Source organism: Prosopis cineraria, unplaced genomic scaffold, assembly GCF_029017545.1.
Source record: "Prosopis cineraria cultivar Desert tree isolate PC_DT_omini unplaced genomic scaffold, ASM2901754v1 PC4, whole genome shotgun sequence".
Taxonomy (NCBI): domain Eukaryota; kingdom Viridiplantae; phylum Streptophyta; class Magnoliopsida; order Fabales; family Fabaceae; genus Prosopis; species Prosopis cineraria.
Window position 1 is genome coordinate 2,331,043 of NW_026555335.1, and position 26,107 is coordinate 2,357,149.

The 26,107-nt window shown below is 32.3% G+C and overlaps 2 protein-coding genes across 2 annotated transcripts; one reads left to right on the forward strand and one right to left on the reverse strand.

Moving 5' to 3' along the window:
- The first annotated feature begins 9,033 nt into the window (after positions 1 to 9,033).
- Positions 9,034 to 12,066, forward strand: LOC129308041 (acyl carrier protein 1, chloroplastic-like). The gene is made up of 4 exons (XM_054949012.1): positions 9,034 to 9,284; positions 10,285 to 10,395; positions 10,997 to 11,119; positions 11,657 to 12,066. Exons 1-4 carry the CDS (start codon positions 9,219 to 9,221, stop codon positions 11,783 to 11,785), a joined length of 429 nt encoding a protein of 142 aa, XP_054804987.1. The 5' UTR covers positions 9,034 to 9,218; the 3' UTR covers positions 11,786 to 12,066.
- An 884-nt stretch (positions 12,067 to 12,950) lies between these two features.
- On the reverse strand, positions 12,951 to 19,559 carry LOC129310014 (serine/threonine-protein kinase RUNKEL). The gene is made up of 10 exons (XM_054951821.1): positions 19,290 to 19,559; positions 19,059 to 19,148; positions 18,847 to 18,899; positions 18,665 to 18,740; positions 17,915 to 17,976; positions 17,721 to 17,799; positions 17,581 to 17,640; positions 15,822 to 17,459; positions 14,725 to 15,594; positions 12,951 to 14,377 (listed from the first exon to the last, which is right to left on the reverse strand). The coding sequence occupies exons 1-10, from the start codon at positions 19,335 to 19,337 to the stop codon at positions 13,262 to 13,264; spliced, it is 4,092 nt and encodes a 1,363-aa protein (XP_054807796.1). The 5' UTR covers positions 19,338 to 19,559; the 3' UTR covers positions 12,951 to 13,261.
- Positions 19,560 to 26,107: the final 6,548 nt, after the last annotated feature.

A 26,107-nucleotide genomic window follows, 5' to 3' on the forward strand; every position in this document is an offset into this window, starting at 1 on the left:
GAAGATAGACAAATAAATTATAGAGGTAAATTAATAATTTAAATTTTTTCAATATCAATAAAGATAATAAATTAGATCTTTTATATTCTTTTTGTTAAAAAAATGTAAGATATTTTTAATTAAATCTCACATCAATAAAGTAGTTACTTACTTTCAAACTAAACTTATATTTTCATATTTACCTCTATTAAACGCCCTATAATAAATATAAAATCATTCATTAATAAGGGTACTTTTAAAAAAAAATGATTACATCTCAAAAGACTAAAAATGCCTTACATTTGTTAGCATCCAACTTCTCAAAAAATGCCTTATATTTTTTAACAGAGGGAGTAACATTTAACATAATATTCATAACAATGTTAAAAATGAGACTAAAGCATTTCGTCTCTTACTACACCCTTCCTCGTCTTTAGGTGCCCAAGGGATTGATAGTGCGATATTGAATCAACTTATTGACCTTATGGTATATCTCAATATGGAGGGTGATACCAAAGACTTGTATTTGTTTATAAATTCTCCGGTCGGATGGATAATACCTGGAATAACTATTTATGATACTATATAATTTGTGCAACCAGATGTATAGACAGTATGTATAGTTGACTCAATAGTATCAGACTTAGTTTCAACTTTCTTAAAGTAGTAGAGGTTAGAGATTTGAGTTTGAGAAGGTTCCAAAAGACTTCTTTGGTAGGGTGAGAAATAACCTAAATACCACTTTAGGGAAAGTCGACTTAGGTTCCACAAGGAGTATTAGAGCCCAGTCCAAAAGACCCCGTAAGGTGAGGTGAGGACTGTTATAAGTTTTGGTGTAAACCCACATATAAGGCCAAAATATATGTACAAGTAGAAATATGTGTATTTTGAATGATTTGAAATGAAATTGATGGGTTTGTGTATGAATTTATTCCCCCTTATGTTTTATGAAATTTGAGATTGAGTGGTGATTTTGAGATATATGTGTTTTTAATTATGTATGGTATGTTGCACAGTTTTAATAGAGTCCATTGAGTGTGATCGGATAGTTGGTGTAGGTTTTTTGCACTTGTGGTTAAGTTGGGACACTATTAATGTGAGATTTTTGTGAAAAAATGGTAAAAATGAGTTTTGATATCCAACTTTTTATAAAAAATAAATTTGAGAGTGAAACTGGTTATTAGTTGGGAGAAAGTTTCGTGTAGACACCAAACCACCTCAATCGAACGTTGGACCAAGATTTGGGATGTGTTTGAAGTTCGCTCCTTATGCTGTCATTTTGACAGTTAACATCTATCAAATTCTTACAATGCGCACATGGTGCCTCACGTCACAACGCATAGCATGGAGAAGGGTGAGTCGTGGAGCATATGTAGTTAGCCACGACACATGTTATATTTTTTGCACAAAACACATATTTGAGTTTTAAATCTCCATGTTTTGGGTCACATTTGACCCCCAAGCTTCAACATTGTTTTCGAACTCTAATTTGACCTAATAAGTGAGTAAAGATTTTAAATGTTGAGTTTTTGAAGATCCTATTGTAAATAATTTGAGAATTATTAATTTATGTAATTTTACAAATTTGGTAATCCTTTGTGGGGTTTAGTCTCCTGATTACCTCGATTTTAGAGTTAATTGTGGTTTAGTAAGGAAAACTTCACAGTAGATCTATAGTTCTTTGACATGCTTTACAATATACATTGATAATTGATATATTTAATTATTTATTAGTATTTATGATTCATTTTTTTAATATAATATTGCTTGTTGCAAGATTTGTTTGCAATTATTGATTCATGTAATTTAGTAATTCTACATCACCCTCTTGATTTAAAAATTAAAAAAAAGTATTTTGTCATTAAAAACTTGTGCGTTGCAAGACTTTTATGACCACACAAAACCTTGAATCACTTTAACATGAGATACAATTCATTGTATCAAGGGAAAAATGTTAAAAAAAGATTCCACCAAATATTTATTTGCTCCGAAGGTCTTGGAAAATTTTCTCAAATGAGGTCCTTTGATGTCATCAATTAGAAGGTGAAAATGATAAGATTACCCTTACTAAATACTTTGCTTCCTCCCTTGTTCCCTCATGATTTTTTTGTAGCGACATTGATATTATGTTGGATAGCAACTTATGATTCTAATAGCAGTAACAAGTGGTTGTGAGTTTAGTAATGATGGTAGTGGTGGCTAGTGTTGAGGTCTCAAGTTTGAAGACAATGGAATAATGAGTAAAGAATGATAAGCTTCTATTTTGGTTTGAATCCTATGGCCTCTTCTACTCCCAGAAGCCAATGAAGGTTAGGGTTGGATCCAGAAAAACTTTAGCTGAAGCTTTCTATTTTTAATTCTTAGTATGCTTATTATGATGTCTAGTCATACTTCAAATCCCCTCTTTAGGTGATGAAGTTGATGCAAAGGTAACTAATCTTGATTCTTAATCCATAATCAATTCATTTTTGGGTCTTTCTTCATCACCCTTATAATGTCCACTTACAAATCCTTGGTAACCCTGTTTTTCAAATCAGAATAGAATAGAGCAACCTAGAAAATATGGGTTTCAGATCATACAGATGCATTTCAATATGCACCTGAGAAATATGATAGCTTTGTGGTTGACATGGATGCCTTCCCTTCCACCATCCATAAAGATAACAATTATAGTTCTAAAATTACAGTAAGTTTATTCTTCTTTTTAATTAATCATGATTAATTTAATAAACAAATAGAAAAGACAAAAAATAGATGCAAAGGCAATTAATCATGATTCCTAATCCACGATCAATCTTTTTAACTACTTGTGTTTGGGTTGAATTTGGAAGTAACCTGTGTTTGCATGTGTTACGTGCTTCAATAATATGTTAGTTGGCCTTTCACACTTCTATGCCATAATGGGAGAGTAAATTTTTATCTCTATTTGACATTATAAGAGGTTCTTTCAAGGTAAGATATTTCAGAGCGATTGGTAGAACCAAGGGTTTTAAAACAAATTATATTTCAATGTTTTTATCCCTTTCTATTTTTCCTCATTTACTAATCTAAGTTTGCCCATGGTTGAAATGCATTTTGGTTTGATGATACTAGCATAGCTCTTAATAATGTTTTCTTGGGGTATCATGATTAATGTTGTTGGTCAATATTTCTTCTCATCATCTTTTCCCAACCTACTGGTGCTTGCTCCTTTCTCATGATTATGAAAAATGTCTATCAGTCTACTTCCTCCCACCTAAAAAAAATTCATTTTCTATTTTCCTCATTGCTGAACTATAATCCAGTTGCACTTTTTTTGTAAAGAAAAGTTGACACCATTGAACATTATATTTAGAAAACTGGCATGACAAAGGTTGCCGATATAACAGTGTCTTTGTATCTTAACCAATGTTATGAATAGATTTTTTTTTCTATGGAAATTTCTTTTTAAAGTTAATGTGATGATGTGACAAAATTGAATATTCTACAATTCCTTAAAAAAAGCCCGCCTTTTTAAAGAAATGTTGCCATTGTGTCACTTCTTGGTGCCTTCTATCTGCTCAGTAGATATGTGTTGATGTGGATAAAATTTGTCTTCATTTGTAGGAGCTAAAGAAGCAAAAACTAATTGGAGTGCTTGAAAGTTTGGAAGCAGTAAAGCCAAAGAAGTCAAGAACTCTTTTGTTCGGGTTGGTTGTTGGAGAACTAAATCTAATAATAAAAACAAGCATCAAATATGGGAGAAGGGGATAAGCAATGCCTCACTTCTGATAAATTATACAAGCAAGATTGTAGACTAAATCAACAAAAGCCAAATGAAAAAGCCGCAAGGAATGAGAGAAAGAGAGTAGAGTAGCTATGAACACTATCTCATTTGTGTATTATCTTGTTGTAATGTAATTATCATGTATTATTTTGTTGTATGTATTATTTTGTTGTAATATAGTTATGTTGTCAAATAATGTAAGAACATGTTATTGTTTAATAATAAATAGATTTTTTGGTGTTCAATTATTTTTCTTGATGCTTTAAGTTGGTGTGATTAAGTTTAATATATAACAATAATGACTAGAGATGTTTTCATGAAAAATGAAAAAACCAATTGTTATTTTCATTTGTGTTTTTAGAATATCTATAGTTGTTTTCATGAAAAATTATACCATTTTTAAAATATTCATTTGTATTTTTAGAATATTCACAGATATTTTTATGAAAAATGATACAATTTTTAGAATATTCATTTGCATTTTCAGAATATCCATTGATGTTTTTATGAAAAATGATATAATTTTTAGAATATTCATATGCATTTTCAAAATATCTATAGGTATTTTTATAAAAAAATGATACAATTTTTAAAGTATCCAACAAACATATTAGAATATAAGGTGTATTTCATGTAAAATTTTGACAATAAGAATATGTTTTTCAAAATATACAAAAAATATATTCGGATATAAGGTGCATTTCATGTAAAATTTTGACACTGAGAATATATTTTTCAAAATATGCAAAAAGTATATTCAAATATAAAGTGCATTTCATGTAAAATTTTGATATCAAGGATGTTTTTTTTAATATACATAAGTAACATTTGAATATATGGAAGAAAATTATATTTCGTTAAAAATTAGTCACATATCATAAAAGAAAAGTTGCACATGCTTCCAAAGGTACCCATGAAGGAAGTTAATAAGGCATATTTGAATATACATATGTGATATTAAAATATATGGAGAGAAAAATTGCATTTTGTTAATGATAAGTCGTGTATCGTTGAAAAAAGGTTGTATATACTTGTAAAGGCAGCTATAAGATAAAATAATAAGGGATATTTGAATGTATATAAGTGATATTTAAATATCTAGAAAAAAATTGTATTTCATTAAAAATCGATCACATATCATGAAAGAAGTGTTGCATATGCTTCTTTAAAAATGATTTGCATATCGTGTAAGAAATGTCGTATATAACATATTAACATTGAAGGACCTCATACTTTATGGCTTAATAAATTGCCATTGAAGGACTTTGTTTGAAATATTGACATGAAAAGACCTTATGTCACATATTGACATTTAATTAATGACAATGAAGGACTTGCAATGTATTGATAGCAAAGGACCTTATGCAATATATCAACAGTAAAGGGCCTTGCTTAATTTTTGTTAATCACTTTTGGCATTTACGTTGTTTAACTTTTATCAATTATTTATAGTGAATGACCTTATTTTCAAATCATTCCCAGGTCCTTCTCAGCAAATAAATTATGGTCATGTATTTTGTTTGTGCAATTTTCCCCTATATCAATTATGAGAAGAAGAAAAATAATATAATATTAAAAGCTAGTAAATTACTCATGGATGTAATACAATTTTTTAAAATAAGTGTCAATTTTGCAATAAAATCTTTCTTGAAAGAATAATTAGTCATATTTTTCCATACACAATGAGACTATATAATTATCATTATTAATATTAAATATGTATAGTGGAATATAACAAATGATAAAAATTAAAAGTATGATGTGTACATGGATCCAATAAAAAAACAAGTTATCAATAGAGGAAAGTGAATTAATTTTGATGAAAAGTAAGTGTCGATGTTTTGGAAAAGCGCCAATGTTAAAACATAAGGTTGTCCATTAGGGACGGATCTGCTTGTATTATAGAGGAGGCAATTGCCCCCACAAGCGCAAAAAAAAATATACATAATGATCTTAAATATTTTATTTGCCCTCATTCAAAAATTTCAACTACCCCTTGCCCCCTCAAAAAAGAAAAAAAATTCATATGGTCCTATAATTTTTTTTTTACTAATTTTCTAAAATGCTTATTTGGCTAAGGTCTTATTTATGTGTTTTAACATTACATAGAAAGAGTTTTTAAAAAGAAGGGAGAAATAATTTAAAAAATAATTTCTCTAATTGTACGTTTAAATTGCAAATTTTATCACAAAAAAAGTATACCATATAAAAGAATTAAATTTTGTCAGCATATAAAAGTTTAGATGCATGAGACAGATTTTAAAAGATCATGAACTAAGTCCTTATCTATTGAACTTACTTTTATTGATCAAAACTCAAGAGATCTAATTTTTATTAATTAAAATGAAAAGAAAAATTCTAATAGATATAATTTTATATTTCATGTATAATTCTTTAATAGCATTTAATTTTAATAAATTTTATACTTAATATAATTTAATAAAAATATAATTAATTTAGTGATTATATTAATATTAATATTTATCTTATGTATAAATTTTGCTCCCATAAATTAATTTTTCTGGATCCGTCACTTCCGTCCATTAACTGGCCTAACCAACTTTACTCTGTTATCGTAGTAATTTATTTTGAATAATAATTATTTACCGGTTTTATATAATGTAGAAATTGTCCCCAAAATATGAATAGGGGGGACCCAACGATGCCTATTAGGCCCAAAATCATGTGGTCTTCTTTTTATGGACCTTAAAGATCATTCGGCCCGAGTAGTTTGTTTTCAGAGGAACAATATTTAGGGGGAATGACATTTAAGAATTAATGAGTGGGCTAATCTTCTTGGAGGGAAAAAAATTGGAAATCCGAATTGAGAATAAAAGTTCTAGTAGAACGATGAGTCTCAATTAAAAGTAATAATTACCATTTATAAAGTTGCAAATTAGAGAATAAGAGCATCAAACGAGAAGAAATTATAACATCTTTGACATGTTAAATTGTCCATTTTTCAAAATAAATTAACGAATCTAACTTAAAAAGTAATGATCACGAGGTTGTAAATCAGAAGTATCAAACTACTAGAATTCATGAAAATTATTCCTCATCCTTCATAAATAGACATATCCCACTAACAAATTAACAGTCACAAAGTCATAAATTAAGAACCAAATTATGAAAATTATAACATCCTTAACAAGTTAAAATTTTCATTCCATTTAGTATAGACAAGTCTCACTTTTAAATTAGTAGTTGCAAGTCAAAGAATACAAGAACCTAACAGTTGAAAAAACATTTAGTCCTAATTCTGCATTCTCAAATCTCGAGATCCTAGTATTTAGTTAACTCAACCTTTTGGTCCCCAAATGTCATTCTCCCAAAATTTATATTGATGAGTTATGTTTCTTAGTAAGACCAGTGATATACCGAGTTTGTTCCATTTTAACTAGCAAACTTAATGGTTTTGGGTTAATCGGCAGTGAAGCTCTTTTATCAAATATTTTAACACGGCCACATTTTCAAATCTTAAACTTGACGTCTTGACTTTTATTTAAAAAAAATATGTCTCTTGACTTTAGCCTATATTTATAAATTAAGTCTATCTCCTTATCCTTCCAACCTTGTTGGTAACTGCAATCTCAGCAAATTTTGTTGTTTGTTCTAAAAGGGCTATTACTTTTGCAGCTATTTATATTTCTTATGTATATTTTCAGGTTGTAGCTTTTGGCAAAAATAAACTTTTAATTTTATTTCGAAGCAAATCATCATTAGTTTTATAAAACTTGTAAAAGTAAATTATTCGTAAGTCATAAGTAATACTATGATTCATCTCAAATTTTAAACAGCTCATATTTCCTAAAATAAACAAATACATACTTAATAAAAAAAAGTACAGGCAAATATTCATTTATCAGTCGCGTTAAACATATTCAATCACCACATCAATATATACATATATTTCTACCAAAAAGATATTAATATATATCATGTTAAGATGATCTCGCAAGATGTCAATGAAGCTACTGACACACTTGCTAAGTAGGCATTATCGTGCTATTGGGTTTTACCTCTTGTTTTTCCCTTATTGAATTTTTTTTAATTTTGCAACAGGACTGTAATGCTACTCTATACTTTTTTTTTTCCCCTTGTTATAAAAAAAAAATAGTTAAGATATTTTCCAAACTTCATGAAATACATTTTAAGATGCTTTCAATTGTTTATAAATTAAAATAAAATCAACAAATTTCACGGCTTCTTGTGGTAACATGACGAGTAAATTCATTTACAGTAAAGAGACATGAGACATTGATTAGGTAGATGATTATCTTTGTATTGTTCACAAGTTTTGGGTGAAATATGTTTTGCATGAGCCATTGTATCATTATCTTGCTATATTTACGATTTGAAAAAGTCAAATATCTTACTCATAGCAGGTTAAATAGCCGCATGCAATGATGAATCATTTTTAACACCAATCTATATTTTTCAAATGCTTTCTCGATCCCTTACCCTGCATAGTTTTCGCTCTCATATCACCCAAAAGCCTTATCACTTCATTAATTTTCATCTTACATACACTAATTGAATTAGTATACTCAACCCTGCACTATTCAATTTGTGGTCTATTTTAGAATTTTCTTTTTCAAAATCACCCAAATCCTAGATCTATTTTATGGGTCGACCAGATAAATAAATAGCAAAACATAATTGAATCGAGTAAACAATATATCGCCACAATAATCAATCATAAAGCGTAAAGCAAGGTCAGATGATGTTATATAACTTTTTATGTGACAAATCTAAGGTTTGGGGGTTCAAAAACGCGTTGTTTTAGCAACCGAGTTGTGTATCTTAATCTGGATCAAGTGTGTCATAATAATTCAACTTAAAACTACAAATTGAGTAAAAATAAACGAAAACATGATTGACTAAAATGCATCAAAATTCACACGATATAATCCTCAAGCTATGATAAAATCATAAAAAAAATGTCTACATATTTACCTCCCACACAACTATAGCACAGTCTCTTGGCCACGGTAGTGGAAGAGGGTTAATTCTTTAGAATCTTAAATTTGGTGTACCAAACATGTACATTGGTTTGGCCCAAAAAAAAAAAACATGAAGATTTCAGGGAATCCTCTTCCCGTTCTCTTTCGACGTGGATTTTGTAAGCTTCAAAACCAAACACATTTTAAAAGAAAATCCGCGCAAATATTGTAAACGTGTAATGAAAACGACACGTACCGAGGTGTGCACTATGCCCCAAAGCGGTAAGTCACGTCAAACCAAACAGAAGAAAAACGACGATAGGACCAAAGGCGAGAACGAGACAATAAAGTGAGGTGGAAAACCTAAACGAATCCAAGCACCGTCCGAAGTCCAACCTTCGATACTACCGAAGCCTTTCATCGAACACACGGACGTCGTTATAAAGAACCCACTTGTTCTCACACTTTCGTTCACTCACGCTCTTTGTGCCCTCCGCTATTCCCTAATTCCTAGCTCCGATCTTAGATCTCTCCCTCGCCGTCTCTCTTCAATGGCATCCTTCACTGCAACCTCCATCTCCATGACCTCCCTTTCCACCCCTTTCAAGCAGTCTCGGGTATTCCTTCTTTTTTCGTTACCTGTCTTACTGTTTAATTTAAGATACAGTTTGTTGGATTTATGCTGCTCAAGTGTGCTCTCATGGTGTTTGATTCATGCTCTGCTCGGAATCTTCTGTGATCGGCCTCTTGAATGTGTGCATATGCTTGATGTTCATAAATTTTTGATTTTGAGCTGGTGTTTAGATGGTTAGTAGATGGAATTAATTTAGCTTGGGGGTGTGTTTGAATGCTCCGGTTTAAATAATGACCTTCGTATTTTGATTATACATTTATATCAGCGTTGTATCAGTTTTGAGTCCCCCGGTCCTTTTACATTTTGAAGGGGAGCTATTTCATTAAATGGTCTCGTGTTTCTGAATTAGGTTACCCAGGATTACTTTCGCTGCTTTAGTCTAAATTCATAGCCTGGTGTGTTGGGGTATTGCATGCCTCCATTAGTTGAATATATCTAGTCTATAGAAGTTGAGAATTTCTTGCTCATTCTTCATTTATGGAGATGATAGTCCCCTTATTTTTTCCGGGTTAAATAAATGTTTAAAAGAGTAACCATACAATCGACAAAATGAGCTATTAACAGAACAGCGAAGCACATTTGGGGTCATACCATTTCTTTCTTCCGAAGCGATATTAGCACATTAAGGCTTTAACAGAAACATCACACCTGACAGGGGGGCTTGCTCAAAAACAGGGTCATTATTACTCGATGCGTGCATCTTGTGGTTTTGATGGTTTATATTTAATTGCTATCATCATCTAGACAAAATAACCGGCAAGGCTGCAACACCAAATCTTCATTTAACGATGCAATAACTTATGGTTGTTGGGCTTCAGCTGTACATGATAGCATCATGATAATTTTATTTTTGTGTTGACTGTTATATCTGCTTTATTACTAACAAAAGAAAATCAATCTTGTCTACGAGACTATAACTTTTTCTGTTCACTCACAACTATACCTTCACTTGTTTAATTCCTCTTTCTTCTACGCAAAAACAGGTCCCTGCCAGGATCGCAAGCCCTAACTCGGTGTCCCTTTCAATTAGAGGGAGAACTTTCCCATCCATCACATTGCAGCCCAGAGTACCTCGGTTTCAAGTTGCATGTGCTGTAAGTGTTTTATTCATAAACCCTTGCATTGTTTCTTCTTGACTCATTGTCATCACTCATCAGCCTTAGTGGTGCAATCATTTCATTAGTAATTTATCATTTTATTGTTAGAATATTTGTCTTTGACATTTAGTTTAACGAAGTTCCATAAAATGGAATTTAATAATTTAATTATTGACATATGCTCCTTTTGCATCGTGGAATTGATACTGAATCATGTTATGTTACCATGAGTATTGTGAGCATAAAATTACTGTAGAGTGTGATGTGGATGGCTCACTCATACCACCTCCTTTATTTTTATCTCTAATCTGATGTTCAGAGAAGATATTTGCGTTACGGACAGCTTAACACTTATCTACGCTTCATAGTTTCTTCTGTGATTGAAAGCTAATAATACACTGAATCATCTCGATGATAAAAGGCCAATCTATTTATTTCCTGAAGAATATTCTGTTTTGGAAATATCAATTATACCTTGTGATTGTGTACTTAATTCAGGACTAATCGCTGCTTCAAATGTTAGAACTACTGAGTACTGAAAACTCTAATTTAGACATTCTAAATGGTGCTAACGTGACCAACCTGGTTAATTTGGCAGGCCAAACTGGAGACAGTGAAGAAGGTGTGCGACATAGTCAAGAAACAATTGGCTCTGCCAGATGGATCTGATGTCACTGGGGAGTCCAAATTTTCTGCACTTGGAGCTGATTCTCTTGACACGGTAATGTAATGATACTTGGTATGAAATATTGTTGCGGCATGGATTTGGAAAACTCTCATCATTGTACAAGTTAGTGATTAGTAAACAACTCTCATTAAGTGTCATTACCCTTGAGTCTACATCATCGTCCTTTTGTTGTTATGAGTTTTGTTTAGTCGCTCCTCTTTTCTTTTTCTTTGTTGGAGCGTTTCTTCTATCTGTTCTTTTCTCTTTCGTTTTTTACTTTTTCTAATCCTTTTTGAGAGAAAGTAACAAGAGGTCATTTAAAATCTGGAAAACAGTAATGAGTCGATGTTGAGGTCGAACTCTTGGATTCTTGAGTCTTACCTCACATTGTGTGTTGTGACTTCGCAATTGTTGTCGTTGAAGTTCCTCTGATTGCTTTAGCATTTTAGGCTTGTTTCTTCCTTTGGTTGCCCTATACCAGAGTCCAAATCACGTTTAACGTGATTCTACGTGAATCGTGGCAGCTATCATGGTATGTATATTTTGCGATCTTTTGCTTGGAATTTTAAAGTTGTTTTTAAAATTTTATAGGTTGAAATTGTGATGGGACTTGAGGAGGAATTTGGAATTAGCGTGGAAGAAGAGAGTGCACAGAGCATTACCACCGTTCAAGAAGCGGCTGATATGATTGAAAATCTTCTGGAAAGGAAGAGTACTTGAAATAGAGGGCGCACATGATGGTCATCCTGGGAATTTTTTATTAACTTTTTTTTTTTGGATTATTTTGGTCAAAGTGGTCATAAAGTCCGAAATTTATATTCATATTTCAGTTTGATTTTTATCTAGCAACTGCTACATCTCTTATAAACAATGCTAGGTCGCGGCTGTGTTTCTCTTTTTATCTTGGTAGAACTGAAGTTATTTCTTCTGTTGAAAAAAGATGATTTGTTGGGAGTTCGTTTACGTTATAAAGTGTTCGGGAACCACCCTCCCACGGCATAGCGCATTCTCTAATATATATATATATATATCTCTATACATTTACTGCTAATCTTTTGAGCGTCTGACGACTTACTGGTAGTATAGGTTTTCTATTTTTCTTCTCTTTATTTTCATGCCTGATTTGAGTGCTCTCCTGTATGTTGTTGTACTGAATCTATTGATTCCGAATGGTAAGCGTTGACTGATAAAAGCGCAAAACCTGGATAAAACCAACGAGTACGAATCATGCCAGCCTCTTGTTGATGAGATCCTCTGAAGTCACATGCCTGTTGTGTTCTTGAAGGTAGGTGTTATTTTGAGAAGAAAGAAGCACTGTTGCGTGCTTTAGAATAAAATGAAAAGGGGAAAAAATCATGGCCCGCCCAACCTCGAGAACTTGAGACGTAAAGACTTCAGCGGATCCCGTCCTCCACCTTAATTGGAATTTTTTTTTCTACTTTTTAAATTATTTTAAAATTTTAATATGTTTAACTTCAACTATAACTCCTTTAACAAGAATATTTCCCATACTTAAATCTATTTTAAAATTATTTAACAAGAATATTACTTTTTAAATTATTTTAAAATTTTAATATGTTTAACTTCAACTATAACTCCTTTAACAAGAATATTTCCCATACTTAAATCTATTTACATAAATAATGAATATATATTGTTTTCATTAAATTCTACATAATTATATATTTATAGCCATTAAATCAAATGGATTACATGATCCTGGCCTGAAAGAGCAAGTGCAAAAGCAACCTTGAGCAACTATTAAACTTCATCTTTCATCTAAGGCTAGTAATTATGAAAATCTGGAATAAGCTAACAATTTGTGCTTTTAATTTTAATCATAGCAAGGTTTCGTGAAAATGGGAATGCAAAAAGGAGATCAATAGGCTTAATCATGTGCATCTGATTGGAAAGATATAGGACCTAGTCAATCAACTTTAATGGAAAAACAGAAAGAGGGAGACTCCTGAATAATTACAAGTGGGAAATCTTCTATAGAACCACCCCTGAAGAAAGAAAGCACTCACAGTTCATACTCTTCTATCCTGCACAGACCAAAAAGCTGCTAAACCTGCAAAAACGGCCATCCTCGAGCTAGAAACCATGCCTTGTGATTGCTTGCTTTGCTTAGCTGTTGTGTTACTTGCAAAATACAAGTAAACAACAACACTGAGAAATGACAGTTTCTAGGTCCATTTAGATGCAGCGAGGCAGCCGCTGCAATTCTAGCACTGCCAGCCCAGCTGTTTTGGCCAACTCATCGACACCTGAACTTTTGAATTCGGAAACAATCATTTCAATTCTTGAAATTTCTGGTATGGAGATTGATAATATCATTGCATGCAACAAGTATTGCCTGCAAGCATAACCTAAAGCATGTAGCATTCGCAGGACCAATAGGTGAGAGACGCCTTTTCGCCAGGACTCCAAGATCACACTAACCTTATGGAGCTTGGTTAGCAGACCAGTGGTGGCTTCTCTAGGAGCTGCTTTGAAAAGTAAAATTACACACTCAGAAGCTAAGTTAGCAATGTTGGCTTCATTATAGCCACTCAACTCCAGCAAGACACCAATGTTGCTTCCAAAGTCCATTATATCTCTTACACATTGTTGAGGATCAATTGCACTACTCGCCTCAAAAGAACATTCACCTAAGAGAGTAAGTTCTGCCGAGCAGTTAGCGCCTTCAACGCTTCTGACTGAACGTGCAAGAAAAGCCCTGCAAAGTCCAAGAGTTGGCTCCAAGAAATCTTCCATACCCTTTGCGCATACGAACTCCAGAAAATTACCAATTCTCCTAACAACTTTTAGTTGAGAGAGTAACTTGGAATCCATTTCAGGAGCAGAAGCCAGAGCCAAACACAGCTTAACATTGTTAACATTCGCACTTGAGAGATCACCAAGCAAGAACTCAAAGCACTGTGAGATTGTCTTCAAATGCAGAATGTCTGGAATTTTAATAAAACCGAACTCCAGTAACATGACAAGAAGCTTTTGTGCATACATAGGAATAGGATCCTCATCTTCAACTAGGGTCGGGTAGAGAGGGAGAAAATGGGTATTTGATACAGACTTCAAGCCCTTCAATCTTTGTTCATCTTCAATGGGTTCGCTCAAAAGAATGACCATCACATCAAAGAGAATCTTTAGGCATAGAAATCTGGCATCACCATCTTTGTTACCCTTGTATAGAATGGTTAAGCTAGGGAGGATTTCACGTATGAAAAGGTCAGGGTTCCCAAAAATCACAAAAGACTCCTCTGTTAGAGACTCCATAATTCGAAGAAGGGTTATTTGGAAGTCATCTCTGCCCTGAAACTCATTAAACAGAAAAACTATCAAACATATGTTTTTGAAAGTCAACATTGTTCTTACTAATGTACTCCGCAGCCAACTAAAATCAATATGTCCCCATCCCATTAAAGACCAAACCCTAGAAAAGGAAGCCAAAGACTAACAGCTTAATTTATTAGCTGAAAAATATTTTAAAACTTGCCAAGAAAATCTTCCAAGGAAAATGCACCTCTGATGATGAAGATGATGATGATAACTATATTTTTTTCCATATAGAAGTTACATATATTCAATCAAAACTCCAATAAAAAAAAATCCTAACCATCAGAAGGATGAGGACAAGATAAAATGACTAAGTCACTGACCTGAAATGGTGTCTCCACGATTTTAATAAGGTTTGCTAGCTGCTGCAAGACTTGGTTAGTTGCCACTTTGCGCTTAAATATTGAACTCCCTAGAAGATGAAGAACAACAGGGAACAAATGAATGCTGGTTTTTGGAGAAGGCCTGCAAGTAAGGGAAGAGATATGTCCATGACGCCTTCCTGCCATCATTTGTTGGATATCCCCGGTTATAGTATCCAGTAAACCAGGAATAGTAGAGGCCACATTATGCAAGAATGCATTTAAACACTGCCGCACAAAGACATCTTTCTCTTTTACCAACCTGTCCACCACTGAAAGTAATTTTGGACTGCAAAAGAAATGTGGAAGCCACCTTTTACCACCCTTACAAAGAAGAGCCACAAAAACAAGTGCCTTTCCCTTCAAAACTTCACTACCCTGCTCTACAAGAGCTAAAAGACTGGGGATCAAATTCTTATCCTCAACAAGTTGCAGAAGGTATCGTCCAATGTTAGGGAACATATGACTTCCAAGCATTGCCACGCTAAGAAGATTTAAGCTGATTTGCTGCTCACGAGGACTGCCCTTGACAAGAGCAGATGCGAGGTCCTTAAATGGGAGTTTCTCAATAACTGGCTGAATGCTTGGTGGGTTGAAACGAACTAAGCGCACCAAACATGACCCTGCAGTAAGCCTCATGCTCTCTTGTTTTCCCGATGCCCTATAAATATAACACAAATTGGAAATGATATCTTGGCTGGTAAATCGTCCCACCCATACCCCTCCTTGACTGGAAATATTCTCAACTGTCCTCAATGCATACAACTGCGTTATATCATCCTCTCCCTTCCGCAAAAGTGATGACACCAAAGATATCAATGAATTTGGAACCTGCAACCATCAAAAGTTGTATAACCATGACGATTATGGGCGCAGAAAATGATGGCAAATAAAACTGCTTAATGATAACAACAAAAAATTTCTCTCGGGTTAACTAAAAATATTAAAAAAACACATTGCACCATACCAAGAACGTCGTAATTATTACAAAGCAGAGCAATCAAGCTTCAAATAACCTGGCAAACCAACTAAAGCAATATATAAACTAGAACGCAAACCTGCCAGCCAGATGTGGCCCGATTGTCCTTCAATGGAGATTCAAGTTGATTGTTATCTCTATTGTCCTCATTTTGAGTTGATATGTAGAATAATAGCTCGCCCAAAGCTGCCATGGAAAACCTCCTCACTTTGTCTTGCTTGTCTCTAAGGCCATCAGTCAGTGAACTTAAAATTCCACAATTAGCCAAACTGTCATCAATATAAGTAGAGTGTCGTATCAACAAACCAATCAGCGAAGCAAGTTGAACACGTAAAGCTGATGCCTTGGACTGACGAAGCAATTTTACAAGTGTGAGCATTATTGGCCCATTTGTCAAGATATTAGCTGCATCAGCATTATTGCTCAAAATCTCAAGGTATCTGATGACATTCTGTTTCTCCCCAATGCTGGAGTTCCCATTAAAAATTGCTACAATTCGGTTTAGGACAGTATCCAATTGTTCTTTTGACAACTTTACAAAATCAGACACCGTAAAAGCCTCAAAAGGAAGTGAAGGGATGACCTCTTTATCAATTTTTCTGTTTGGCATCACAGGTCTGACTGAGAGATCACTTCGATGCCAAAGAACATGGGAAATGTTACCAGAAGACCTTGAAGAATCAAAATCAAGTGCAGATCCCGAATCTTCTTTAACCCTATGCTTCCTGACCTGAGGGCTCACACTAGGAGAGAGAGAAGACATGTTAGGATGCTCAGGAGTTGATTCCGGATCAAGTGACATTGAATCATCTGAGTTGGGCGTATTAACCATAGAAGGGGGGTCTAATTGATCCATCTCCTCTGGTTTACCCTGATTTTGATTTAGATTGGACATCTTCTCATCTGGCAGAATTGTGTTATCAGAACCATCAATGTCATCATGTGCATCATCTTCTATAGTTTCATTAAAATCAAGTTCCATATCAGTATTGTCAATTTTAACTTCAGAGTCATTATCAGAGCTATTAGGCAAGGGGCGCCGATAATTTTCTTTATCATTTTCCTTGTGTAAATTTGATTTTGCTATTCTTGAGAGTCTCAAGAGGTTCATAGCCTTGCTAGCAATAGAAGCATCTTTCTGCCTCACCTCGGTCATTTTGCCAAAACCCTTTATTTGAGTTCTATGGCCATTTGGCGGACCCCTCGTTGGTGTATCCTGACCTCTAGGTCCCATGATAGAATTCTCATCTTGCTTCGACAACCCTCTCATATCTTTTTCTCGACATTTAGGAGGAGTTCTGCTGTGGGCGGATTTATCACCATTGCGTTCTGATAAGCATGGTTTAGCATGCAATTCTATCATATCATCAAAAGCAGGTTGCGGCGGTAAAGACACCAAATTCACTTTGGTTTTCCAAAATGCATGCTCACAAAGCTCAGGCCATTGTATTCTTTCAGCTGGCTCTTTTACCAATAGAGAATTAATCAAATTGACAAAAGGGCGACTTGGATTACCAGGGAGTGGTGGAGTCGGATCTGAAATGATGGATTTTACAAGTCTAGTGAATTCTCTTCCTACAAAGGGTGGTCTCCCAGTATAACACTCGTATAGGACACAACCCAGGGCCCAAAAGTCAGAAGCATATGAATGGACTCCACCATCCTCAAAAAGCTCTGGAGCCATATAGGAGGGCGTTCCACGTTTTGCTTGTGGTAACTAGAAATGTAAAGTATATATGAGAACATAATTTGTTCAAATACTCTACTAGTATAGTTGGGTAAAGGCCATTCACATAGGCACAAGGATAAAAGATATCTCAATTGTTCAAAAAACATACCGAGGATGAAGGAATTTTTGATATATCTTTCAATTTTCTAGCCAAACCAAAATCACAAAGCTGCACCATCCATGTAGAAAAAACACAAGTTATCTTCTATTGTGAAAAGATATAATATTGAGAGAGAGAGAGTTAGTCACCTTTGCACATCCATTTTCGTCTAGCAGAATATTTGATGGTTTCAAGTCACAATATATTATTCCATTTGAATGTAGATACCTGGTTTTATAGCATTTTACAGTGCATGTAAGAGTAATACCACTCAATGGTGAGAAAATGAATAAAGAAATGGGAAAAGGAATCGAGAAAGGGGAAAGAAAACTTCATAACATACTGTAAGGCTTTAACTAGGTCATGAGCAAGATCGTGAATTGAATCTTCAGGTAGATGATTATCCTGGAATTCATCCACAGAAATTAACGATTTAAATTTTAAAACAAGATGAAATAAATTCAAAGAATTTGAACAGCCTCGACTTTTGATTTTCAAACTAAAGAAAAATTTTTAAGCCAGCCATCTACAACTTTTTGTTCTTACGATACACTATAGTTCACCTTGTCAACAACAAATTCTTGAATAACATGAGAAAGTACTCGATCTTATGAAATGTTTATCCGACAAATATAACTATCAACTATGCAATATAAAAAGCTGGCAATTTTATTTTTAGTTGTTCATGTGACCGAGGTTTTTAAAAAATAAAATTACTGGAGGGCTATAGCTGGTTCACAAAGACCGATGTGTTGTGAAACTATTCCCATTGTTGGATGTTCTTCAGCTGCCCAGCAGGAAAAGGGAGGAAAGAAGAAAGAAAAAAAAAATATCTCTAACAAAGTTCACATGTCCAATACCCAACTTATACCATAAAGACTTATGAAAATTTGCTAAATAGATCATAGGAGCCCAAATACCTACCCGGAACCCAGGTATGCGCAGTGCTGTCTCAAAATTTCATGCATCAATTGAAAATTCCTACAATTCTATGTGTAATGGCAAGTATGATTCTCTAGTCTTGATGCTCTACGAAAGGATAGCCATTACATTCAACCAGGGTTCATAGATAGTACGAAATGAAGCAAAGTACCTGCTGTAATAAGGCGAGAAGATCTCCTCCAACGCAATACTCCAGAACCAACCATAGGTGAGCAGAAGTTTCATACCTAGACATCAAATTGACAGTCCATTGTAAGGGGCATGAGAAATATAAAAAATAGTTAAGCTTAAGTTGGGAGCAAATATTTATCTCGGTAACAGGATAGACTTTACCAGGAATAAAATTTGAGTACGTTTTGATGATCTAAGGAGTGAAGAATCCTGACCTGCAAAAGAAGGCAATATGACTAAGTCAATCCTACAAGATTGATACCAGGGATCTGATCCAATTAAATTACCAAGCGGTTTGTCTGAAAAGAAAAAGAAAAACGCACGCACTCACGAAGCACCTGGCAAAACATAGAAAATGGAATTCCATGACTTACTTCTTGAAGAACCTTGCTTTTCTGCGATTTATCAACACTCTTAATCGCGAAATACTCAATGGTCTTCTTCTTCCTGCCTTTATACACAGTCTACAAGTCCATAAACATAGATAATAGAGTCATGAGGGGAGGGGGAGAGAGTACATCATCTCCTTGAGCAGATAAACAAGAAAATAAAAGTAAAATAGAGCCCAGAATCATCGAAATTCAAACAAGCACAGGCAACGTTACCGAGTATTTGCCGCGACCAATGGCTTCATAGATGTGGTACTGGTTCATGATCGACGTAGCTCAATCCAAGGCTTCAGATTTCAGATGCAGAGGTAGAGCAGCGGTGGCAGAAGAGAGATCGTTGGAGACGATAAATTACGAGATGATTCAGATTGCGGAAATGAAAGCTGTGAACCATGAACAGTTGAGACGATAATTGGATGGTGATGTTGACTATTAATCAGTGGATCAACGGATCGGAGGAGAGAGGAAGGAATACTGTTACCAACGGGCGGGAAAAGGGAGACGTTTCAAAATCAAATATCAGGAAATGGGATGTCGCGCTTGTGTGTGTGTTGTTTTTTTAATATTTTGACAACGCGCTATTCTATGTTTGCCGCAAAAGAGAAGAAGTGACCGTTTGGATACGTCTTTAATCGATTTTATTCTCAAAAAAATCGATTATTTAATTTATTAGCCAAACACCTGAAAAAGCAAAAAATCGATTCCAATTCTTAAAATCAATTTTTTTCAAAAGCTAATATCTTGAGCTTCTCCAGAAACGCTGATAAAAAAAACTGGAGAAATTACATAAAAAGGTCCAAAAAAATTATAAAAAAGCACAAAATTTTATAAAAAAAAAATCAAACTCCCTTCTCTTCTCTTTTTTTTTCTTAGTAAAATTTAAATTTTAAATCTTTAAAAAAGTTGTTAACATATATTAAGTTAAAATCAATTTTAAAAAAATAATATCCAAACAAATTACGTTATAACATAATCAATTATGATTAAAATCTACCACTTAATCAATTATTTTCATAATCTATTATACCCAACTGAAATTCAAACGGACCTGAAGGGTCTTGGGCCTCTCGTGATTGAGCCAGAACCTGGCGGGTCATGTCGTCCCACTGGTCCAGCACTCCTTCGTGGGTTTTCTCAAAAACAAAATTCATTTGTCAAAGTCGATGTGGGTTATTTTTAAAAAGTTAATTTTGGCTTCTCAACAGTTTTTAAGTTATCGAACTGATTTTTTATAAAAATATATATACAAATATAAATTATATCATAATAATTAACTTTTAACAGAATGACTTTAGAAAACGGATGTTTGATAAACTAAAAACTGAACGTACATAGAATCCTTCTCTTCATAATTATAAACTGAAACTGACTTTATTTATAAAGGGAGAATGGTAGTTAGATTTCATAATATTGACTTAATGATAATTAAATCTATGACAATTTTTTTGAAAAATTAATAAAAATATCAATCCAAATAATTAAAAATCAAGGAGTTTTAATTGTAAATAAGTATTTAAGTGCCCAATATAATTCTTATATTGTAACAGGAATTTTTATTTATAACTATTTAAATTGATATCTGTAATTCATTTTGTAGAAAATTTTGTCAAGGATCTAACTATCATTAATTTAATATTTTGAAACTTAATTGTTATTCTTTCTTTATAATAATGGGTTCTAATTAATTGTGGCATGCACATGAGTGCTTAGATATTTTTAAGAAAAGGGTAAATAAACAAATTACCTCATGAATTTCAGGCCTAATAGCATCATAAATCCTAAATTTATTTAATATACAAATTATTCATTAAAATTTTAAAAATGATGCAATTTGGTCCTTTCAGTTAAAAAAAAATAACCAAAATTTTTTGGTCATTTTATGTAATTTTTTGGATTCTTATATGTAATTTTTGGGATTCTTTGTTGTAATTTTTTTGCCCTTTATGTAATTTTTGAGATTATTTTTTAGTTAACTAACGGTTAAAATTAACTTTTATTAACGATAGAGGTCAAATTAAATTGTTTTCAAAAATTGAGGAAACAATTTACACAATAAATAAGTTCAAAATCTATGGTACTATTGAATCTAAAATTTAGGAGGCAATTTGTACATTTAACCTTAAGAAAACAACAGTTTTGTATTCATAATGAATTTTGATATGTATAATGAGTATTTAAATATTCTTAAGAAAGCAATGGTTTTGTATCTTTAATTGATTTTAACGTGTAACTATTTGGATATATATTTCACAAAATCATGATTTTACTTAATTTTTAATTTTATTTAAAATCAATCTTATTAGTCAATTTTGTAAATTAATTATATCATATAACACAATTAATTATATTCAAAATTAATCTTATTAATTATTTTTTTCAAAATCAAGTTTTTAACAAACATCCAAATAGACAATAGACTAATTTTTAATTTTTTTTGGTACATTACTAATAGTTAGTAATGATATCTAATTATATTAAAAAAGATTAAAGGGTAATTTTGATACTCTAACTTTATATAAAGTTTTAGTTTAGTATCTTAATTTTATAAAATATTTTTTTAGTCCTACAATCCTAATTTTATTAGTTTTAAATGATTATTTTTTATGTCAATTATTGGTATTTTAAAAAAAATTAAATTTAGTATGTCAATATTTAAAAATATTTTTTCAATATTTAAAAGTTCAATGTAGTGTTTTTATTTTTTTTTGATGAAACTGTCAATGTTAAAGTTAAAGGACAAGCAAAATACTTTGTAAAATTAAAAGGCTAAAGTGATACTGAGTATAAAATTAAAGGATTAAAAGTATATTCAATTTAAAAAAATTGAGATGTGAGAGAGAGGGAGATTTGTTTACATGCTTAGGTAGCATTAAAAAGTGTTTTTTTTTTTAACATTATTTGAAATTCTAAATGAAAGTTGTTGAAGTTTTAAATGTATTGTGATAAAAAAATTCAATTAGATTTGGATCAAATTCAAAAAGATGAAATTTTACACATTTAGTTAATAAATTTGATCAAAATTTTTATTACAAAAGATAACATTAAAATATTAAGAGATGCTTGGTTCAATTAGTTAAGAGAGTTGAATCATCTTATCCTGAATTTCAAGTTCAAGCTCCCAGATGAAGCACAAGAGAATAAAAACAACAAAGTATGATATAAGCTAAAAATTTGCTCAAGGTGCAATAATCCAATACCTTATAATGAAAAGTAGTCCATACTTTTATGACTTTTATGATTAAAAATAATAACAATTTTTTCAACCCAAAGAAATAAAAATAATACCAATTTTTGTATTTAAAATAAAATACAGGTACCATATCACATTGTACTTGAAATCTAACATGAGGATCCTCGTATCTTCAGGCTGACATGCTAAAGAGCAATTCTTTACTAGATTTCCAATTTTATTGGTAGTCCTAATCAACCTCACAATCTAGGTCACATTATTATTTCAATTCATAAAGGAAACTTCAAGCCTTTGGAGGAGACAGTTGATTGCTTTGCTCAAAATGTTCTTTAGGTGCTTGGTTATTTTAATTTTGTTTCAACCAAGAAGCAATAATTGCAATATCATATGATCTCTTTCTCCATAATTGTCCCTTTTATCTTCTTTTGTATTGCAAGACTACTTTTTATGCTTTTTAGCTAACATATTCATTTGACTTTCTTCAAAAAACAAAAGAAATCTAACAAACAAATATATTATTTGCAGCTCATTAACACAAAATAATTTATATTAATATTTATGTTACATGCATGAATATGTTAAGTCTTGAATTCTTAATGGGGAGAATCTCAATTAGGCCATTGGAAGCAAATTAATCACATATAAGTTCTAACATCTTAAAATTTATTTAGGAATTTAATTATGGAAGTTATGGATAGGTAGGAGAATTTATTTTGAAGAGTATTTTTAAATGGGTGTACCTAATATTTAATTGAGGAAATATGTGCATTTAAGGATTTATGTTGATTTAGGTTTATAGACATTGATCAATTGTTTAGGCTCTTAATTATAATTTAAATTAGGTCTAAGATCATGTGTTAAGGTTATTTGGGATTTAAAATAAGTATTTGACCAATTTGGGACCAAATTATTAGGCTTAAGTGAGTTTTTCCGGCACTTTGCCTTTATGCCACAACATCATGTTTGCTGTGACATGCAACGCATTTTTAGCATTTATTGCTTTAGCTAAAAAATTAGACAGAAGGAGGAGTGTAGGGCAAAGCTAAGTACGAAAATGTCTTGCTCTACTAGGATTTCGTCAAGAGCCATTATTGTACATGGATTTGAGCTTCAAAAACCCTAAAGTAATAATCCTGACCTCTTCTTTAACCGCTTCTCTTCATTTTTAAGGTAGATATCTTCATAGGTGTTGTTAAGATCTCATTTTTCATAACCAACCACTAGGTTCGGAATTTATGAGTGTTTTAAAGCTAAATAAGTGTAGTTTAAATTGTTTTGATGTTATTTATGGTTATGGCAAGGTTAGATCCACATTCCTAGGTCTTATTGGGTGATCATAGTGATGATTTAGGCATGTCGCTAGTGAAAAAATAACAATCTAATGCCCACTTTCTAAATTGATTATTGAAAATGCAGTTTAAAGAGAAGAGGCGATGGCATTATCATGATTAACTGGTGTGTTTTAAGACTTTTTAAATTAGTTAAAAGTAGAACCGACCTAAATAACATTTTCTAAACCGAATGGCATGATAATCAATTTGGAATATGTGACTCTTTTTGGGAAAAAAATTGTACTTTCTAAACGGTTAAATAGAGAACTAATGTAGAAAGTTTTATTTTTTAAAAAAATTAATTTTAAAAATTATTTTCTAGACCGATTTCATATGCAATCAATTCAGAAAATTGATAAAGTTATAAAAATTATTTTATAACACTACTACAAAAAAAAAAACCCTTTTTACGTCACTTTTTTTAGGCATTTTAACATCACCATTAAGGGGACATAATATTGACCAACTTAAAAAATTAGATTATTCACGTTACTTTTAATCGTGACATAGATAAGAGAAATCGCGTCACTTACTTAAGTAAAAAGTGACTTAGTATCTCTATAAAGCACGTCTCTCTTCACAAACAAGTAACTTAGTTTCTAGACTTTCTTCATCACTTTTTTATAAAAAGTGAGGTAAAAAGTCTAGTATTTTTTAAAAAATTGGGTGTTGTTTAGATTGAAAATGATTTAAAACCACCCACAATCCAAAATAAAAACCCATTATTATTAAAAAATATATCAAGAAAAATAATAATGCAATAGAAATATTTAAAACATCTAAAAAATATTACTAGTTGCCAAGAATATGAATTTTTATATAGATTAATTATAAATTAAAAAAGAGTAGAAATATTTAGAGGCCATGGAGAATGAATGCTTTATCATACAAGAAGAAATATTCCAGAAATAAGGAAATGGAAAATTCATACAAATGCAAAACCATACTCATTTCATATATATTGAACAAATATGATGATGTAAATCAAACATACATAACCAGAATCGTATGCACATAAGCTAAAGAGAAGAAATTATTGCTCAAAAGATGAGCTAAAATCAAATCTTTATATCATCTTCATTCTTCTCAGTCTTATTCTAACCCTATTCATGAGTTGTTGAAACACAAGTCTCATCATCCAAAGAGAGAACATGAGCATCTGTGGCATCATCCCTTCAACTTAAAAAGCACAAAAAGAAAAAAAGATAATATAAATTGCAATATAAAATAAAACATTAATTTAGAAATTGGGTAAAAAGGCATATCTTATGCATGATTATTGTACAATACCTTGCACCTCTCTTTTGCTCTAGAAATTGCATGCTTGATCATATGGCTGTCTATGTAGTTATGCATTTGGCCATGATTGCACAAGCTGAAGATGAAGTGATACCAAGTGTCAAAAAAATAACAAATTAAACAATTTATTATCCTCACATTTCATTTTTTTTTTAAAATAGAGACTAGACATCAATCATTTTTTTTATTGATAATGTAAATAACTGAGAGAAGCATAGAAAAAAGAGAAAGATCAAAGATAGATACTTCTATCCTATTAAATGCTCAACATAAACATATTAACAAAGTAGAAACAACATAAAACAGACTATAAAAAACATAAGCTCCACCTACTTGCTGTAACTGAAAAGCCTAAAAAGTTATTCATTTCAAATTATAAAACAAAAACTTGAAATAAAAGTATAGTCCAAAAATTGTGATCAAGACACAATGCACGTAAGAGAAGGTATGCAAAACAAGAGCCAGGATTTAGCACCACAAGCAAAAAGATAAAATAATCCACTCCCAATTAAATGATCTATTAGCACTCTGAAGAACATATAATGTAATATTGGCAAATACCCATGCAGATGCAAGTTAAACCATACTTTTGAAAGTCTAAAATGATAAAAACAGGTTACACAAACCTTTGTTCTTTGAGCATCACTTTGACCCCTTCTTGTGATGCCTTGATTTACTAACTAAAAAATGAAACAAACAAGAGCATTTAAGAATGCATCTCCATTAGCATCTTCTCTTTCTCTCTCTCTCCATACACACATACACACATGGAGTTTGATTTTGATTGAAACATACCATCTTGAGGGGCCTATCATGTGCTCTCTACTTCCTTCCTTAATTTTCAATTTTAGTCTTTCAATCTTTCCACTACAAGTCACCAATACACATCATCCTCACACAAGCATACACTACACTATATATATATATGTGTAATATCACACACACACACACACACACAGAGAGAGAGTTGTGAACTTAAAAGTTAAGAGGTTAAAACTAGAGTTGGTAAATGGGCGGGCCTAACCCATATGGGCCTAGGCCCTGAAGCCCAATTACCCCAGTTTTACCTTAAAATTGAAGCCCGACCCTTATTTACAGGGCTCAAAGCCGAGCCCGTAAGCCCGGATAATAATAAAATAAAACAAAATAAAATTCAACATTAAAATTTATTTAGAATATTTTAAAATTTAACATATATCAAACGAAAGTCTCAC

Coding starts and splice junctions, on each gene's coding strand:
- LOC129310014 (XM_054951821.1), bottom strand. CDS start 19,337: ATGAACCAGTACCACATCTATGAAGCCATTGGTCGCGGCAAATACTCG. Junction 17,977..18,664: donor TTCTCGCCTTATTACAGCAG/GTACTTTGCTTC, acceptor GATGAATTCCAG/GATAATCATCTACCTGAAGA. Junction 14,378..14,724: donor TCGTGGAGACACCATTTCAG/GTCAGTGACTTA, acceptor AATGAGTTTCAG/GGCAGAGATGACTTCCAAAT.
- LOC129308041 (XM_054949012.1), top strand. CDS start 9,219: ATGGCATCCTTCACTGCAACCTCCATCTCCATGACCTCCCTTTCCACC. Junction 10,396..10,996: donor GGTTTCAAGTTGCATGTGCT/GTAAGTGTTTTA, acceptor TTAATTTGGCAG/GCCAAACTGGAGACAGTGAA. Junction 11,120..11,656: donor GAGCTGATTCTCTTGACACG/GTAATGTAATGA, acceptor AAAATTTTATAG/GTTGAAATTGTGATGGGACT.